The 21422-nt window shown below is 36.2% G+C and overlaps 1 protein-coding gene across 2 annotated transcripts in view; it reads right to left on the reverse strand.

Moving 5' to 3' along the window:
• myo6b (myosin VIb) overlaps positions 1 to 20138 on the reverse strand; it is a 67418-nt gene extending 47280 nt beyond the window's left edge. For both annotated transcript variants that reach the window (XM_016475454.1, XM_016475455.1), the window contains exons 1-10: positions 20068 to 20138; positions 9858 to 9999; positions 7379 to 7448; positions 7174 to 7247; positions 4670 to 4799; positions 4414 to 4519; positions 3531 to 3586; positions 3321 to 3418; positions 3078 to 3242; positions 2648 to 2728 (exon numbers count right to left, since the gene is read on the reverse strand). In XM_016475454.1, coding sequence (XP_016330940.1) covers positions 2648 to 2728; positions 3078 to 3242; positions 3321 to 3418; positions 3531 to 3586; positions 4414 to 4519; positions 4670 to 4799; positions 7174 to 7247; positions 7379 to 7448; positions 9858 to 9974 — 897 coding nt within the window. In that variant the 5' untranslated portion in view covers positions 9975 to 9999; positions 20068 to 20138. The remainder of the gene's footprint in view (positions 1 to 2647; positions 2729 to 3077; positions 3243 to 3320; positions 3419 to 3530; positions 3587 to 4413; positions 4520 to 4669; positions 4800 to 7173; positions 7248 to 7378; positions 7449 to 9857; positions 10000 to 20067) is intronic.
• Between the last annotated feature and the right edge of the window lie 1284 nt (positions 20139 to 21422).

The following is a 21422-nucleotide window of genomic DNA, read 5'->3' on the forward strand; positions in this document are numbered from 1 at the left end:
AGGAAAGAGGAAAAGAAAACAAACCACACCTGAGGGTCAGAGTGTGCCAGCACTTCCTTTTTGACTCTCTTTTACAGTCATATTCCAAAAAATATATATATCATTCTGTCATCAATTAATTACCTTTCATTCTAAACTTGAATGATTTTCTGTTTGAGGAAACTTTATGTTGCTGTTGCATTGAAAAGAGCAACATTAACATTAAATGATGACAGAATTTTTATTTTGAGCAAACTATGCCTTTAAATCACTGACAAACTGATAATCTGCAGTCTGATGACAAAGCAGATCACACCACTCTGACCACAATAGAGCATAAACACTGTTTAATAACCATAACTACAAGCACCCCTTACAAAAATACTTTTTTTTTCTCCACACAGAAAGCCTCATGCATATTAGCTTGCAGACCCATGCACATACTAATGTCCAATTTCATGCACAGAAACCCAGAAAGCTGAAGAATGTAAAGCATGAAAAGCATTTAGAAAGGCCAAATGGTAAAACATCACCTTATGATCCTGAATTTTAAAAAAGATCAGGGAAGGCAAAGACACAATATTCAGTTATATAAACAAAATGGCTACAAAAGTAGTGCTCTGTTCCAACGCCTACACAGGTGACATTTTAATGACAAAACAAGTCTTAAAATAAGCTAAAACATTACAAATAAAATAATAATTACATTGTATTTCTAATTTGTTCCTTTAATCTGTAATGTTTAAAATCTTTATCAACCAAGGTTCTCACAGACAGTAAACCTGGATATACTTTATGAAGTAATTTTAAGTGCATGATTTTTAAAATGGAAATTAATAACATCTTTAAAAATGTAAGATTTAAGAAAAAAAAAAGAGAAAAAAACCTGCAACTGAACAACCAAAAAGGTGTTAAAATATCAAATCAAAATCTACATCTTTTATAATTTTTTTTAGATTTGCATTGTGTTAAAAACTAATCAAGATATAAAGACAATGCTAAGAAATCTAGAAAAAAATGAAAATATTCTGGAATTGAATTGTTTAAATTATTTATAATAATTTAATTTAATTACTTCAATATAGTTCTACTTTTTTTCTGTAAATATGAAAATGAGCAGCTTTGTAATTATGGCATACAGTAGGTATGAAAAATATCTTGGGGGCCTTTTAATATTGTCTTTGAAAAGAGGAGACTTTGAAGTCAAAAAGGTTGAGAACCACTGGGCACTTTAAAAACGCAGTATTGGCCAAATTCTATGGTAGCCTTTCATACATATTTATTTTCAGAAGGCAATCCCAGAATGCAGAGCTCAATGGCTAATAAGTTGAACAAAAAACAAATTCAATTAAATCTTATTCAATTTTGAAAAGTATCACTAAAAATGTACTATTTTACTCAGTATGTGTGTGCGCTTTGTATTTTTATCCTTATTAGAGTATGATGCTGTTAGCATAGCAGCATGCTAATCTAACTCTATCCGCTTAAGTCTGACACGCCATGTGACCATTTCCAGGTCTAAACACTCTATCAGAAGGCAAAAGCAAAGAATAAATGGTGATAAAATACATTCACGGTGTGCTGTAATACTACTGAAATCTCAGATGGCCATACAGTGATTTATGAATCATTAAACTATTGGTGTCCAGGACACAATGACTTTTTAAAAGCCTAGCTTAATATAAATATAAATTTCTCAAAAATGGCTGTTGCGATAGTATTCTCAATTGAAATGAATAGAGACTTGGACCCGGAAACATTAATGTATTCCTTATGTCACGGCTTAACAAGATTGGAATTAGATTTGAAACTGCATAGATTAAAAACTGTCAGCCGAGTCAATTTGAATTCTATTTGTGTGGCGCGGACTTCCTGTCTTTGTAGAGAGTACCAAATCAGTCACTTATAAGGTTCCTTGGTTAGGATGTATATAGGCACTATGACAGCTCACTTGGTTTTGGACCAGAGCCTAAGCGATTCTGAATTTAAAACGGATTGCATAAATATCCTAATATCGACCCAAACTCATTAAGATATTGAAGTGTTCAAGGATGATAAAAAAGGATGAAAAAACAACAACAACAAAAGTATCATCTGCAAATTTTGGGTATCAAACTAATCTAGTGAAAAAATGTAGTGAAACAGACGGTGTTGAGCTAGCAAATGAACTACTGCACCAATAGAAACAGCAGCTAATGAAGATCTCATCACCTCCAGGGGGATTCAACACAACGATGATTTATAATAATGGCCCTTGATAACAATAACATCAATTGATGGGCTCGGTCTCAAGAGAGGGCTGTGTGCAAACACAACAGAACAACGCTGGAATTTATTACACTTTACATGATTCATCAAAGACGTGAACTAATTTCTGTGGGTAACTAATTCTATTCGAGGCAAAACGGTGATCCTGCAACTTCAGAGATTCTGGCTGCGCTCAAGGTGTGTTCATTCAGCATGTCCTCTAGTCTTAATTTCACTGCACAAACAGCAAGGATTTGATCATACATCAAAAACGACTCTGATATCTTTACTACAGCAGCTCAGCTAAGGGCTGTTTATTACTTCAAATTGGCCACATGTGTGTATCAGAATGCGGGAAGGAGGAAACAGACTCATCACGTCACTGACCCAGAGATTCCCAAACACAGATGATTATACGCACCTCTGGACTTTTCCTGTTTTGCATGATCTGTTTATCCGAGTCCTTGTTTGCAAAGTATCGGGTGCAGCCGCGATTCAAATACTGAGTGAAACACAAGCACACACAATGAGGGTAGTTAATATAGGAGACCAAAAGCTGCAGAAATACATTCATAAGCATTGTAAAGCAAATATGCCATCTAGTGGTACATCAACGCTTCACTGTATACAAAGGCCGGAAATCATATAACCTAAACTAAAGTATAATTGGATTTGATTTGTTTTGATAAAACTTCAGTTGGCACTTCCTGGAGTTGTGTGCTTTGATACAGTCTGTTTGCTGTGGTCACACCAATTATAATACAGAGTCTCAAAGTTTCCTGCTAAACAGAGTGTCTAAGCTTTGTTAATTGCTTTCCAGTTTCCTGACACACAATACACAGGAAACTGACCCGGAAGTTGTCCGGAGAGTTGAGATGAAGCATGTTCCTGATGTCCTCCGATGCCCCTGCGCAAAGTCTGTAAAATATATGATAGTTTCGCTCTTCTGCACCCTGCATGCAAATCCGAGACTTCTCCAGCAGATAGTGCGAGACAAATCCGCCCACAACTGCATTCTGAAGACACGATGAACACACTTAGTAACTGAGTCTTACAAGATCACATTCTAGTCTTCAGAGCAAGAGAAAGTTTACCTTCTCATTAAAGTGAATTTCCACAAACTTTCCAAAGCGGCTGCTGTTGTTGTTCCTGACCGTCTTTGCATTTCCAAAAGCTTCAAGCAAGGGGTTGGCTGCACGGAACAGACATATTATTTAGAAACAGATTTTGCATTGTACAGTATGCAAAAATCAAACACTACTGTACTAGTCACAACCAGTTAAAAGTGCCTTTGGTAAACCTACCCTCAACAATCCTCTCATCTATATCTTGACATGTTCCATAAGATGTGGTTAAATACCTGAAATTAAACAGATACATGATTAAAATGACAAAACTCATTCAACAAATCATAAAACATATTTACTTACCATTAACGTTACTGAGCACTGCAACATGCTACAATTCAAACGTTTTTTTTTATGTTTTTAAAAGAGATCTCAACAAGGCTGCATTTTTTGGATCAAAAATACAAATGTGAAATATTTATTAAATTATTTTATTTCTGTGATGGCAAAGCTGAATTTTTGCAAAGCAGCATCCATTACTCCAGTCTTGAGAGTCACATGATCCTTCAGAAATCATTCTAATATGCAGATTTGCTGCTCAAGAAACATTTATTTTTATTATCATTGTTAAAAATAGTTGAGTGTAATAATTTACTTGAAACAGAAATCTTCTGTAGCATTATAAATGTCTTTACGGGTCACTTCTGATGCACCCTTGCTGTATAAAAGTATTAATTTCTGACCCTAAACTTCTGAATTGTAGTGTACATGCTAACATGATTTAAATCAAATTTGTAAACATTATAGTCTAACGGTTGCTGATTTTTCAAGATTTAGTGAAACACATATGGAATGATCCTCATATCAAGTCACAAAAATTAAAACCACAATGGGTTTTTATGTTTTTGAACAGTTTTGTAGGCACCATAATATTTATATTAATTGTCTAAAATCTATTGTCTAAAAATTACATTATATATTATGTCTAAAAAGAAATATCATCCTAATTTCACCACCACTGCCAGGTATGGCAAAAACGACTAGATCTGGACCCTGTATACATGTGAGAAATATTAATTGAAGTGTTTCAGGCATTCCATGAATAGACAGTTACCATTACCTGAGAACAAATTTTGTGTTTTCTGTTTTTCCAGCACCAGATTCACCAGACACAATGATGGACTGACTCATCTTCAGAACTCTCATGTCTCTATAGGCTTTGTCCGCTGAGACAGAGACAGAGAGAGAGAGACAGAATTTTGTTGAAATCGCTGTCAATACTGTAGCTATCTAAAAAAAAAAAATAACTACAAAAGAAAGACTTAGAACGGAATCCTCAGGTGTCCTATTAGCCAGACATTCATGTGCCCACTCACCAATAGCATAGACATGAGGGGGAAGTGTCCCCAAAGAGCGTCCCTGATAGCTCTTAATGGTCTCTGGGGAGTAGAGTTTAGGGATGTCGAAATACGGGTTCACCGCAATCAGGATGTTAGCCACAGACGTCTGAAATAAAACACACACATGATCAGAGACGATTTAAAACGTTCATTGTTAGGTGTATGACTTTGTATTTGCAGTCTTCCATATTTTGGCCAAACAGATCAGTGGTTGAAGTACAAACAATAGTTGATTTGTTAACCGCTGTCATTAAAAGCCTCATACTTTCAGGTTAGCTGTGCTGTGTGGAGCGTCGCTACCTCACAGGACCTAATTAAGTGCATTGGGCAACTTGATAGCGTCTGAGCAGTTTTAGCTGGGTCATCTGAGACATGCAGTCACATTAGGGCAGGGCCTGGGCCGTCTCCTGACAGGCTCGGGCGCTGTGCTGATGAGCGGACGCTGACAGCGGGACCGCCGTCTCTCAGATGAGAGGCTAATAAGGGCTACTGGAGCACGACAATAACATGCCCATCAGCTCCGTGCCTGCAGGCATGCCTGCCAATGAGATCTACGGGGTTTTGCGTGAATCTGGAAGCCCTACACTGCCCTGAGGTGATTGTTAAGCATCATGAATGCATCATGCAGTTTTTTAAGATTTAATGCCCCAAATCTGTTTAAAATTTAAAGTGTAGTTTCATTAGAAGAAGCTTTAATTAGTTACAGAATCAATTTGTTATACATATTCAGGTTATGGGTGTAATTTAAATGCTTAGCTTAACATGCAGAGACAACATATGTAGGTTCTGTGGTGCCTTAAAAACTTCAATCTGTTCATTTGAGCATCCCGACCTGCACATTGGTTCAAACAATAGTATAAACTTAGGAGCCAATGGAGGATAGGGGGACAGCAATTTAAATTTTCACCTTTTCTGTTAAGTTAGATCCGGAAATATTTTCCATAAATTTTTTACCCTAAAAAGTCTTCGCTGAAGAGTTATAAACCATAACACAAATCAGCCAGCTATTAGGTAAATCACATCGTCATCAGAACATCACAAATATATACCAATTTAAAAAACAAATGTATTTTATATTTAGTGCTGTCAAATCGATTAATCGCGATCAATCGTATTCAAAATAAAAGTTTATGTTTACATAATATACAATATGTGTGTATTGTGTATATTTATATGTATATATGAATACACAGACATGCATATATTTAAGAAATATATTATTTAATATATATTTATATTTATATATAATAAAATGAATATACAGTTGGTACGGAAAGTATTCAGACCCCCTTAAATTTTTCACTCTTTGTTATATTGCAGCCATTTGCTAAAATCATTTAAGTTAATTTTTTTTCCTCATTAATGTACACACAGCACCCCATATTGACAGAAAAACACAGAATTGTTGACATTTTAGGGGGTCTGAATACTTTCCGTACCCACTGTATAAATGAATATATACATATAAATATTTCTTAAATATATACAATTTAGGTGCGTGTATTTATATATACATTTACAGTATAAATATACACAGTACATATATATTATGTAAACACTTTTATTTTGGATGCGATTAATCGCGATTAATCAATTTGACAGCACTAATAAATATATATTTGGTTTATGGCTAAGTATGCATTATTTACAAATATCTTCGTATTTTGAGAGCATAGAGATTAAATTACATATTTTGCGGTGCTTCATAGGAGTGGGCGTTCACTGAAGAGATCTTTTGGCTCGATTAGCTCTTTACAGAATCACGGGTAATGTAGCTATCAGGAATTCTGCTGTTAAATGACTCTTTGAAAAATAGGTTGCAAAAATAGGCTGATGGCTTCAACAAAAGCAAATTAAATACCATCGATTAACGACCTTGGGAGTTTACAGGTCTGTTTTCAAGGGTTTATAAGTAATGGTTAAAAATCAATTTTCATATGGTGAAAATCAATTAAACTTTTACTTCCCGTACACTGTAGTTTTAATTTTGTCAAGCAAGTTAATCAAAGTTTAAAGAAAAGTCTGGCACAAACACTGCAAGCCAACTCTATCACCCCCTTGAGTACTGAGCTTCATTACTGCCAAAATAGTGCACATTTACCATCGTTCAGCTAAATTTCGATGGTAAATCCTGTCATTTGAATAGGAATCCGTGCAACTGGAGTTTCGCGTGAGGCCGAAAAAAGTTTAATACGCAGATCTTGTTCGTGTCACGTAGTTGGTCAAATTCGCAGCTAATCTGCCACATTGACCAACAGAAAGCTGCTTGGTTTGAAGGACTTCTGTGTGAGCAGATCTTTATGCACCACTCCCTATTGACAATAGATAATGGACCTTGCAAAATCCGCAAAAATAAGTCATTAAAATTGGACCGTGCTTATGTTATAAGTTGGCCAAGTATTTGTGCATTTGCATAGTTTTGGCCTTGGAAAAGGGCACAGACATGATGGAAAACAAGAATTCAGAACAATTTGACTTACATAGATCAAGTCTTTGCTGTAACAGACACGGATGTTGTTCAGAAGAGTGGCCTCATTTAAATACATAAGAGAACCTGGAAGTAAATATGTAAACATGTAAATAAATATATCCCAAGTAAATTTGAGAATATCATTGAACATCATAAGCTTAACTATTTTACGTGATGCTAATGGAAGAGGCACCCCAACTAAGGTATATACTTACAGTTGTCTTCAACATGTTTGTTCACATCGTCCTCAGCAGGAAAGACTTGATTGATGGGAGCCAGGAACGTCTGCAAAGTCAAAATGAGCACTGTCAACTTTGTGACCTCTGGCCAAATGAAAAACCTGGCCTAACAACAACTGTCTACATTGACCTATTTCACTATTTATCCATATTATTAAAAGCGCACAGACTTTACGACCACACAGAAGATTAATGGGACAAAAAACAAGTAGATGATGGCAGCCGTTTGTTCTCTCATTTCCGACTCTGTCTGGTTACTTTCAGCGAGGTGTAAAGCTATAAACACTCAAGGTCTTCATACATTACGACTGCATAAATGACACCGAAGAGCGGTGCTAGGTCAGCCATGATTGATTGTGTCTAATGGCGGCCATAATGCGGAGAAGAAACAGTAAAGTCATGTTAATGTGAAAGGTGAGAACATAAGCTGCGAAATCCATTACGTAACACATTATAAGACACCCAAAACTGCCCATCACACCGGTGCGTTATTCAGTGCGAGATGAGACAGGCTGACCTTTCCCAGAAAACCCATCTCATCCCTGCTGGCTTTCCTGCTTTACATTATTCCACTTCCTCACTTTTATATAAGTCATTTACATTAGGAAAGTTATTATCTGCCTCAGTGTCATGGATATCATCTACCTCTTTGACCTAAAAAACACACACAACCTTGATATATTCAAGTGGGAACGTCTCGCATTGTTTACCTTTGTTTAATAAAAGCTAATGTGCCAATGACAAACAAGAGAGTTAATGACAAAGAAAATAAAATCTATAGCTTTAAACAGTTCTTAGAAATATGCTCTTTGTATTCATGCTGGTTTCATATGGTTTTGAAAAATTATATGATTTTTTTTTTCTTTTTTTTTTTTTAAAGTGCCATTTAAAAATAATTTCTTTCAGGTAAAAATTATTTCTAAATACTTTAATTTATTAATTTATTTTAAGAATTATATTTTCAAACATTTTTTAGGAGTTGCACCACATGACATTTTACAACTGACTTTGTCATAGGAATGTCAACAAAAAAAAAAGATATTTTCAGAGACTTACTGACCTTGACACATAGTTATAAGGATTTGTAGGCATTATTATTATATTATTATATAATAATAATAATGATATAATTTCCGGTTCTGTTCTTTTGTGTGCATGTGTCTGCATGTTGGCTGCACCACATGACTTAATTACAAATATTAACATCACCATGAAATCAAAATGGACTATTCTTATTTCTATGGAATATTGCAGTGTTTATAATAGGCTAAATGATTTATCCGTGCACATTTTACTTTTTTAATTCATGTGCCCTTGTAATCTTTAATCAAAATGACTTGCCATCCCCTTTGCACTGCCATCTCTTCTCTGACGACATGTGCGCCAGCATGAGGGATGGGACAATAACCCTATATAATTCCCTCCAGCAATCTGTCACTCACATGAGATCACAGCAATTAGCAAATGACAACAATCTAATCGATTCCTCATGGACAAAATCAAGTCCCTTCCTACATTTTTTTTTATTTTTCAAGAAGTTGTTTCACTTGGACAATCGCAACTTTTGCTTCATGCCTCAACTTTAATAAGCAAGTTTGTTCCTTTATTATTACTATTAGTATTAAATAATAATAAAAAATTATACAGAACTAATATGAACTTTATTTTAAGATGTTATTTCAGGAATCCCTTGATTCAGAAATTAAAAACATTCTAATCATAACCAAAGCATATTTTAAGTCATTGCATGTACAGTATGAATTGCATTTTTAACACATTTCAGAATAAATGAATAGATCCATAAAAAATGGATGCCACATCATGAATTATAGTTCCTAAAGATGAACCCTAACCCTAAAATACACCTTGCACCACTTTTAGACAAGAGATATTACATTATTTAGTTATTGTGAGAATGTCCTCGCAAGGTGATTTTGTCAGGTTTTTCAATTTCAGAAATATCACACAGTGCTACAGTCTCTAAGTGAGCGTGTAAGCAGCCGAGACACAGGTGGCTTTTTTTTTTGTCTAATGAACCTACCCTGAGTGTAACGTGACCCGCACACCTGCCGCAGGTAGAGCTCATTACTTATTCAAAGCCCCTGCAAGTGACACCCTTACATGGCACAGCACTAGTCCACATACACATGTTCTCACATTTTACCTATTGCTCAGATACCTGGAGGCCTTTTATACACATCATGAAGTGAATCAAGCGTGTGGTGGGAAAAACTCAGCACGTCAGCAGAAACGCTGATCACATGATCGCCTGAGGTACTCTGGTCTCAGGGGATAGATAGGGCATCAAAGGTGCCTAGCAACTAAGCTAAGTTTTCCCTCGTATGAACACATGAGGCATGACAATATGGTATAAAATCAATGGCCGCCACCTGCTTGGTCACTGATTAAATTGCTAGCAGAATGCCTTACAAGCGCAGTAAAGCTGTCGTCTTACCTTTCCTCTCTGATTGAGAGGTTCTATGGTGAGCGCATCCGTACCGATGTCCACTATCATGCCCAGCTGGAACCCGTCGGTTGGGTGGGGTGCCCACACAGGCTTCCCATCCTCCATTGCACACCGCAACTACACCGCAGCTCTGGAAGATACACACACACACACAAGTTTAAACACTGACTTGGCTGGCAGTATGCAAATCTTTTCCAACAGAAAAGTAATTGTTTTGTTTAACACAAACCATGTGACTGTAAACAAAATGTCTTTCAGAATGCTGCAAGTGGAGGCTGACAAGGTCATCTCCAGTACAGATGATGGTAATGAAAATAACAAAACAACTTCACTTCAAAGTCTTGATATGCATAATGTACAAATGCACACTGAAACTAGATCTCTGAAGACAATATGAGTGGAGCTTTCTCATGCAAATCTCGCTGCCTCAATGTTACAGTGGTTGCTAGAGAATTGTTAGCGTGTTCTGGGAGGTTGCTAGGTCTTTCCTAGGGTGCTGTGGTTGCAATGGCATTGTTAAGCCCTCTTTCTAAGCCCATATCTCTGACATTTGTATACGATTTTCAAAATTTGCCCCCTAGTGGCAGATTGTGCAGAACTTTCATATTGGTCATGTAGCAATTGTTACTCTAGGGGTGGGCGATATATCGGCAGACACGATTAAAAAGTAGAAATTTGTCAACCGGTAGAGATTTTGGACTATCGTCTTTATCGCAGTTATGTACTCACGTCATGTTGCGGTGCGCCGTGGTCACAAAAATGTATTGTTTGCACATATTTTTAAGCATTGCGGTTTAAAAACAAGTGATTTTAAGCAGTTTAAATGCAAACAACAGCGCTATGTGCACACGCTTTTTGTGAGACTGTTTCTGAGCGACGCACACATGAATCCGCTGCTAAGAGCGCGTGAACATTTTTGTTGCTTTACTGGCCTTGAACGGTTAAATAAACACACTTATATGTATGAAAATGCCCATCTTTGCGAGTTTTATAGTAAACAGTCATTTAGGTCTTAAAGGTGCAGTAGGAGATCTTGGAAAATGCTAACTTTAGCCTGATAGCACTGAAAGCGAACGTCCCACCCCCCAGAGAGTAGGGAGCAATGAACACTGTGTAGGGATCATATCGATCGGAACACAGTTCATGCACGTAGCTCACTTCTAACGAGCTGGTTATCTGAATCGGATGTGTTAACTAAGCGAGACATGCAAAATATGCAGAGCTGGGGGGCGCGAGGACAGGAATTGGGAACCGCTGGACTACATCATGTGTCATTCACCGGTGAGAAAACTTTAAAAGTGCTACAATACCAGGAAGGAAGATCGGGTTGTTGATGTTTGTCTGCCATTCTCGCTCTGTCTGCACAGCGTGCGTGAACGCACTGATGACGTATCCTGTCTGCGCGAACAGGGTGCGCAGAGGTATGCAAATACATACGCTGACAGGCAGGTAGGAAAGCCAGTTAAAACGCTCGGACCGAGCATTTTGATTGGACGAACATTTCTTGGTCCTACGCCTTCCACAGAATATATAAATACAGATAAATACATTTAGACCACTTAACTTAATGATTGCTATCGGGATGTGAAGAGACTTTCAACCAGCATAACAAAAAAAAAAATTCTGAAGACAATCACCTATTGCACCTTTAAGTGAAAGTAAAAAGCTGAGAAAGATAACGCATGTGTAACAGTTGGATCCGGATGTTCGGTCTTAAAGGGGAAGCTGCCTATTATTCCTCCTGTCTGTTATTCATGTTAACCAAACAAGAGTGAGAGAAAATCTCTCACTGCTCTTGACTAAATCACTTTTTTAAATTTAATAAGAAATTTAATTTACACAGTGAAAACTATGCAGTGTTTTTGATTCATTTATACAATGTATGTAGAATTTATTTATTGTAGTTTTGTCATGTTGCTTGTAATTAGTTAGTTATTTTCAGTGAGCTTGAGTTTTTCCTCTTTTTGTCTTTTTTTTAGGCTTGTAGGCCTAAGGCTTAGTTTTTTGTGATATTGACACTGGTGACAAGAATTAAGAAAATTCTATGGTATCAAAAACTTTGATATCTGTAACAACGTTCGTAGTTCGGGAAGAAGGAGGCGGGAACCGGCAAACACTTAAACAAAACTTTAATAATAAAATAAACACAAAATAGCACAAACAAAACCAAAACACAAAATAAAATCCAGGCCTGGTCCTCTCTCCTCTTTCACTGTTGTCACTCCTCCTTTTATCCTTCCGGAGCTCCTCCGTGAGACTCGAGACCGGTGAGTGGTGCAGGTGTCCCTCATCAATTACTCCACCGGCCTCGCTCCGTTCCCACGGCTCTCGGCCCCACCCCCACTCGTCACAATATCATAAAAACCTTATTAAATGCAAAAATAACTATATCGTGATATAAAATTACTCATATCGTGATATAAGATTTTGGTCATATCACCCACCCCTACTCTCCACTTATTCACCATGGTATAATAAATAAATAGTGCACATGTCCACAGAAAATAAATGACCACCAGTGTGTCAAAAGAAAGAAAAGCATTGCAGCTTTACTATGGATAAACAATCGTAAATAATTATGTAATAATTATATATGACATATTTATCCATAATCACCAATAGGCATGGGACGATAACCGGTTTCAAGGTATACCGCGGTTTGGAAAAGTCACGGTTTCAAGACCACTAAAATTTTCCGTTATACTGTTCCTGCGGTATGCGCAGTTTTTTTACGTGTCGTCAAAGATGGAAAGTGCAGGACTCCCTCAGTTGTGTGCAGCGAAGAGCGTAGCGAGTCACACGACCCCTCCAAAAAAAAAAACTTTGCCACTGTTGTACGGAGAGACCGCGCTCGCGCGCGCGTGTGTGTGTGTGAGACACTCGCGCTCTCTCTTTCCTTATGTGTGTATGTGCACACATCCTCGTACCTCACCGCTCCAAACCATAGCTCCAAACTTAATCCGGGAAAGGTGAACATTCCTGCATCATAACTTGGACTGAAAGATGAATGTGTAGAAAGCGAGCATGTCTCCAAAAACCTTGTTGAGCTGCAGGTTTATGCATGCATTTATTTATTTATTTAATTTTTTACAGAAATTATGTTTTGATTATATGTTTGATTATTGAGCTGCAGGTTTAGGCTCACTTAAGTGACTGCATTTTTTTTTTTTTATAGGAATTTTTTTTTTTACAGAAAATCATTTATGTTCTGATTATTGTTGAGATGCAGGTTTAGGCTCACTTAAGTGACTGCATTTAATTAAGAAGAATTTAATTATTTATTCTAATTATTTAGCCTGACATGTTTACTGTTCCAAAATGTTCTATATGTTTCTTAAAAATAAAATGTGTTCAGTGGAAAAAAAAGTTGTTTTTTTTACCCAGACATTTAAAAATAACATATTTTAGAGCTGTAATCGCAATACCGTGATACCGTGATATTTTTATCTAAGGTTATCATACCGTCAGAATCTCATACCGGCCCATGCCTAATCACCAATTTTACATACACATGCATTTGACACTTTATGCCAAACCTATGACCATTGCTAGTGCCATTCTCTACTGTTGCAGCTACAGGAAGGCTACAGAAATAGTGTTTGAAAATTAATATTTTAGTGCAAAAGTGTTGGTAATTCTCACCTCACACTTGCGGTTTTGATCAGAATACATCACATCCTGTCAGGTGGTTACATACAGTCTTAGCTGCAAAACTTGAAATATTTCAATGCATCCAAAGCTTAAATCGAATTCAAAAATTCTGCATAAGCATTTGGTCGGAACGTAACAAAGCTCCTGTACTAATCCTCATTGGAAATGAATAACTGCTGTTCTGTCATTTGTTGGAGACGAAAAGCACAGCTTTAGTGCTTTCTGAGTGGTTGGAATTGCTAGGGTGTTCTGTGGGGTTGCTAGGCCTTTTCAGGTATTTGTGTGCTGGCCTAAATCAATGCTTAAGTCTCATAGAAGTACTTAGATTTCATCACGTCATGCATTTTTACTGATCGGATGCCTACTGAATCATGAATATACCAAGTGTAAACACCCTCCAAGATGCATGCAAGAAAATATAAATCTGATCACTCAATTTAAACTGAAGAGGTGCTTTGATACATACTGATGACCCAGTTCAAGCAATTGGAAAAGCATCTGGTTATTTAGGCCACATGTTAACTTTACTCTTTTAAAAGTGAATTAAAGGTACAATATGTAAGTTTTCACCGCTAGAGGGCGCGTATTCAAAACAAACAAAGAAACAAAGGCGTAGACGTCATTGGCAGGCAACACAATGACACTATAGACACGGTCCGTGACACTAGTTAAAATTGCTTATTTCTCTGGATTTAAACATTCTTCGAAACATTTGGGATAATGTAAGTACACAAGTCAGCAAAATATATAACACTGTTCTAGTGGTTTTTGGATATTTTAATTAAAAAAATCTTACATTTTGTGCCTTTAAGTCAGCATACAGAACTCTAGGATCCCAACAATCAACAAAGCGAGCCCTTACACAAAGTGTATGGGAATTTTGCTCCTTTTTTAATCATCTGCAAGTTGAAAATCATGCAGTGTGTTTGAATTCCATACTCTAAGCATGAACAATATTAATTGTGATGCCTGCCTTAGCAAACACCACTATGGTCTGATTGGTCTCATATTGTTACGAAAGGTTAAAATGTGTTCTTTTATGCCATCTAACGATGTTTTGGAAAATTAGGCCAAATGTGCCATCTACTGTGACTGTGGTTCAAGGACTTGTCATTTCAACAACAGTTCTGTTGAGGTATTTTAGTCTCCTGAATTGTTGCTCCATATGTTTTTTCGATGATCATGTTATTCCCTTCAGGTATGGGCTTATCCTGTAATAGAAGATTGACGCTTCTGCTCTCTGAGCCATCTTTATCTGCACAGACTCTCCTCTTGAGAGAACAGTTGGTGGCCCTATCTGATCTCACTCGGATCCTACAATAAACCATAGACTACAGTGTTCAATATAATTCCCTATTAAGATCAGGTGATTTATCTGAAGCACTGGATGACATCCGTTAAGATCCATGATATCCACTGAGGGCCGCAGACTGCATGACCTGTAACTGAACTGCTGTCAAAGTCTACAAAAGCAATAATGGCTAATCACAAGGGCATTATTATGCCTGATGACAAGAGTACAGCACTGACTTTATGTCAAAGATGTCTGCTGTGAGAGTGAGGTAGGACGTGATAACGGCTCCACGTTTGGTCCAGGGCAACATTTCCCATTCTCTGGCACTCTGACGATGGCCCGGTCCCAAGAGTTCCCCACGGCGCAATTATCAATTGTCAAGCATGCTAACTAACCTCATTATATGCTCAGAAGCGTATGTGTGCCAATCAGTCGAGTCTCACATGAGTCTTTTGAAAGGAACAAAGACTTGGCATGGGTATATGCTTCTGTTCTGCAGCACTGCTCATCAGAAAACTATCTGGCATGTTACTTCTCACTAGGGCTGCACGATTAATCGCATGCGATATTTAACGCGCATCTTGTCACACATACTGCTCGATTCTGTGCTGGGAAAATGAGATGTTTGATGTGATGCACTAAAACATAATGATCTGTTGTTTATGTTAATCTTTGTAATATCTTTTTAACATGTACTCATAATGTAAACATTTTCAACGGTGGAGCAGCACTAAACCTTTTGTCCAATTAATTTCCTTGAATTTTCCATGATTAATAGATTTCCTTGACTTTTCCATGAATAATGGATAGTGGACTTTTTATAAGACTTTTTATGTAGACTGGACACACAGAGAGTGTTTTAAAGCCAATTATACTTTTGGGGTGAGCCTAACTATGTAGATATTGTTTTTCTTCATGATCGTTTAAGATTATATACATTTCTAGAAATCAAAAGATCATATTCAAGTCTAGAAATCACAATTAAACAACAGAAATATTCATAATAATGAAATAATTTATAAAAACATACCTATTTAAAATAATCATCTTTACAAAAACTTTCATAACTATTTTCACTATTTATGAACTCAAACTTGAGAGCCGTTTGAGTGAATAACTAATATTGTTTTTGTTGTTTTTTTAATTAGACATCACTCCTTCTTTAGACTTAAGTTTTTTGTTTGTTTTTTTGAAAGCTACCATCTGATCTGGCTGATTCCTCATTGATGCATGCTATAACACATCCAAACTATAACACAGTAACATGCTGTTTATCAGATGTGACCCTAATATGAGCCATCCACTGCAGTGGAAAAGGGAAATTTAAAAGTACTCAAAGACAAAATGAGTCCAAAGTTCATGTGGCACAATGCCCTTCACTTGGATTTTTAAATAAGATATAATAAGAGCCAGCAGATATATACAGTAGGGCTGCACGATTAATCGAATGTGATTGTCATGCGCATTTTGTTAGTAAAGCCAGTTCTGTAATCAACAGGAAATCATCATCACGTGCTTTCAGATGGAGCAGAATTTACTACACATAGCCGTAGTTCACTGACAAGTTACGCAAAAAAAAAAAACGATTTTATTGCGCAATTATGAAATCGAAGAAATCGTTCGCGATAATGACTAGGCATTTTCTGGGTTTCTTCTGCGAGGCGTATTTGGAGTTTCAGCGCGAGAGCGCCCTCTGGCCTTTGGATGGAGATTTACTGCTGATCACAGAACCGTGCTTCACTGAAAGATACGCATGACAATCGCAGCTTCTATCTCGATTCCATTTCGATTTATCGTGCAGCCCTAATATACAGTATTATTGTTCCCATGGTTAATCATTCTAGCTTCCAGATAATGATGTAAACTCAATGGCTCCACCAGTTCCAGAAAAGGAAGTGCCATGTTTAAAAAAAAAAAAAAGTGTAATATTTATCATGATGAACTGTAGGTAACCTAGATGCAGGCTCATCCTGTAAATGTTACAGATCTTTCGACTGATCAGTTACTTTCAAGATTAATCTTCATCATCCTATCTAGGGCTGCACGATTAATCGAATGTGATTGTCATGCGCATTTTGAGTAAATGCTGCTCCATCTGAAATACCACATTTAATAACATATTTTTACTCCAAACTCACTTCATAACGTCAGTCAAGTGTTTGAAATAAATCCTTCTGTGAGATGATGTGGCTTCTTACACAGAATAAGGCACGCAACATATTTCATAGTATTTAAGCAGTGATAAAGGCATTGCATTATAAATATACTTTATTTTAATGAAAATTATAATAATAAGAACTCAGATAAACCGTATATTGCCGTAGTCGTGTGTTTATTAGTCACGTTGAATCAATGAAAGCAGTTGAATCTTCTGTTTATTCAGCTGCAGCTATAGGCATTTTCTGGGTTTCTTCTGCGAGGCGTATTTGGAGTTTCAGCACGAGAGCGCCCTCTGGCCTTTGGATGGAGATTTACTGCTGATCACAGAACCGTGCTTCACTGAAAGATATGCATGACAATCGCAGCTTCTGTCGAATCGCGATCTCGATTCCATTTCGATTTATCGTGCAGCCCTAATCCTATCTTATATCTGTTATAACATTAACTTAATCATAATATGCTTACACAACATTTCATTTTGATAAAAGCTTTATAATTATGTCACAATGATGGCACTGCATTAGACACACAATAAAAATGTTTTATGGCTATATTCTGTGCAGATGGCCATCGAAAAAGAAGAAGGCTTTGTGGAAAATCCCTGAGAGACATTGAAACAAGTGATATGGCTATGAAAGAGAAAATAAAGTTAGGACCTTTAAAGCAAAGTTGCATAGCAACATGTAAATATTGGTGCAAAAAAACAAACAAACAGCAAACAATACACTTTTTATATAACTTAAAAAATGTATATCAAATAAAATACAAAATAAAATAAAAATGGCTACATATCCACTAATAAACACACAAGTCCTTTCAAAGCATACTTGGCAATGCAAGCCTGGCTGAGATACAAACTCTTCCACAAGAATCAACAGATCCAAAATAAACACTCCACGTCCACTTTACTGTGATAGTAAACAACAGACATTTCTTTTCCCACATTTTTTGGCTCATCGCTCCATCAAATAAACATTCATCTATCTGAAGCTACATGTTTACAGTGAGACGGTCATAGAGAGATGAGTAATTGCACATATTTATGTGCATGCTGATGGCAGCAGTACAGACGTTGTCATAGGCAATGGTTTGGGGTCAAAGGGCTGTGTGAGTTTCCTGTAGCACACATACTGTATCCCCCCCCCTTCTTCCTCTGCTCCTGCTCTCTTTATAGCCAGAGGATATGGAAAACAGGACGCAACAGGATGCAAAGAGGCCAGTGTCGATGGGACTTCCAAAGCCAACATTTTCCTGCGCTTTTGCTGGGTTCTATAAATATTCAAATGAGTGTTTTAATATGTAAGAACTAATAAAAAATAAAAACTTAAGCCAAATTTTACTAGCTGGTATGCAGGTCTCTAGTAATTAAAACTACTATGCTTTTTAAACATCAAAATCCTGATTATGTTTAATGTATGAAAGCCATTACTTTGATGATCAGTTAAAGTACATTTTGTGTAATTGTATGTCCTTGGCAGGGATGGGAGGACATTTCTTCTTTGTACAAAGGCATGGATATAATTTATAGAAATACAGGACAGCAGTGAGTGAGTGTTTTTTCCTATCAGGGTCATTCCATGAAACAGATTCCTTTTCCATTTTAAAATGTTTAAATAATTGAAATCATTAAAAATCTAGCTTTTATTGCTAGAATTTATATACAATTTTTTTTTTAATTCGGTAGAAAAATAAATAAAATTCATTTATAAAAGAAAAATAAAACCAGTATGTACTGGTCATTTTTTGCCAGGATATTATACAGATTTTTACGGACATTTCTGTTAACCTTAAAAGTGCAACATTCAAAATACAAGTAAAACACCATTAAAAAAAATATGGAAAATTTCTTCATATTAATGCAGTACATACTGTCCCCTTTTTTTCCATTATATATTAGGGGTGTAACAGTACATTCATATCATGATTCGTGTTTGATACACAATATGATACTTTAAACAAAGCCGAAATAATACGGTAAGTTAATATGGTAAAATAGTTTTTCTATTATATAATTATTATTTCTACATGGTACACAGTTAACAAAAACACGTCAAGTCACGTCAGGGCAATGTTGACACCAGAATAAAAATATTCATAATTCTGCTAAAAATACAGAATTATACAGGCACAAATACTTGCACTCTGACTAAATATACTTAATATTTAATAATACATTTTTTGTTAATAATAATTAATAAACATGGAAGTTCAAATGTGCAACCTTCTGAGTTTACTACATCTGTAAACTTAAATAGGAGTTCAAATATGAGTCAAATATGATGCAATTTTAATAAAAGACATAAATTATGTATTTATATAATTATATAATTTATATATTCAATATGAATATATTAATAAATTGTATATTGTAAAACATTTTTCTGTTTTAGTGTTTAAAAACATTCTATAATAGCACACAGTAAAAGCTTTTCATTGTTGAAGTCAGTGTTCACACATTTCGTGGAATGACCCAAGAGGGATTATAAAGGTGGAACCATTGCGACGTTTAACCAGAGCAGTCGCGCATGCGCAGACACTGGAGTTTACAGTCGCCTAATACAGTGTTCAAAGCATCCATCATTCATATGAATGAAACACAAATAAATAACGTTAACTCGGCCCTTCAGATCACAAAAGTTCAACTCTTTAACAATACATAAAACCAATCGAGTTTCCATGACATACAGCCTTTACTCATTTTCTGGAAAACTGTGGTCACACACTTAACTGGTCACAAAACAAAGCAAATGTCTCACTGAAAACCAAAATAATATAACTAAAGCCAAACAAATGCAAAACTATGAGTAAACATAACTATCTCGGATAGACGAGAAGTTACATGAAGTGCAATATTTGCAAATATCATACAAGTGTCACATTTTAAATCTTGTATTTAAACAGAATTTTGATTGTTACTAAAACAAACGATATGCGAAATTCACCTGGCGACTGTTAATACTCATTCATTAGCAGCATGCTAGCTCGCCACTGTAAAAGCAATTCAACACAACTTAACACCAAACAACAAACAAACCTCTAGCTGCTCTAAATAGAAGCCACGCAACAAATAAAGTAATAAGTAAAGTCACTCACATTATCTGTAAGTCCGGTAAGAGCAGCTGTCTTTGTAAACAGAGAGGTGACAGAGTCCCTCGATGTTAAATATTCCCTTTTTGAAAGCCGCTGTGTCCGGCTTCAGACTGAAGTCCACAGGAATAACAGCGACCTCAGTGGTGACACGGTAGCTGTGACAGACACAGGCCGTGTCTCAAAACACAGAGAGCTGACTATCTATACGTCTTTTGTGGGCGTCACACAGTAGGTGAGTCCAGTGTCTTGGCCGTTACAGAAACACGCAATAATTTTGCACCTCATAGGCTCGCGAAGATGCAACTTTACATATTACATGACAGCCCAAAATGCTGCCTAAGTAGGGAGCTCACTAGGGTTTGAGACACAACCACATCTAATTACTAAAATAACATGATTTTTAAGTTTTAACACAGCCAACACCGTTTGTTTACTGTAAAAGTAGAGTAATGTGTTATACGTGAAATATTATGACTATTTTTAATGGTTGTGTGGAATATATACGAGTAAAATAGGCTACATATAGCCTAAATGAATGAGTTTAATCGTTTTAATTTGATCAGTTCTCTTCACACAAATCGCATTGCATCTATTAAAAACTTATTTAAATCGTTACATTGTGGGACTGAGAACAAAATGCAAATGTTTTCCTCTTTATAAATACACACATTACACACTAAAAAGAATAACTCACGTTCCTAGTGGAATATAGCCTAAAAATATGAACCAAGCCTCAACGATGTAAATGTTTAAATTATATTCTAAGAAGAAATCCCACTTTATTGTTGATAAAGTTGTTTTAAAGATGAAGAAGCGTCGGGTGAGGGATGAGGAGAAAGTCAAGAGCTGCCTACTGGTTTGTCGTAGTTACTAAAAGGCGCGCAACTGATACAAACTGGAGACTCGTTCATATTTTATTGGCTTGTAATTCAAAACGTACAGAAGTATTCCTACATTGAAATCTAATACCCCATTGAAAGCAGACTTTGTGTTTGTAAATCTAATTAGGACACATGATATATCACTACGTGGCACTGTATCAAATTTCTGAGCAAAACAGCTATGAGAAAAAAAAACGTTTTTAGTTAATTTTTAGTTTAAGTTTAGACTTGGACTATATTTTTCCATTTTGAAATGTTGCGCAGGGCGTTTATACAGTTTAACTTGGGTTAAGGTTAGTCTCACATAGTCTTGAAGCATTGTAATATCTGACAGGATTTTACAGAATGATGTTTTATTTGATCACATACTGTACTAATATTAAATATCAGTTCCTTCAGAAACATCTAAACGGTTTCAAAACAGGAGTTTTACAGCTATGTCATTGGTTGAGCCTGGAGAAACACTGTTAATTAGAT

This window comes from Sinocyclocheilus anshuiensis, unplaced genomic scaffold (assembly GCF_001515605.1).
Source record: "Sinocyclocheilus anshuiensis isolate Anshui unplaced genomic scaffold, SAMN03320099.WGS_v1.1 scaffold676, whole genome shotgun sequence".
In the NCBI taxonomy this organism is placed as follows: Eukaryota; Metazoa; Chordata; class Actinopteri; order Cypriniformes; family Cyprinidae; genus Sinocyclocheilus; species Sinocyclocheilus anshuiensis.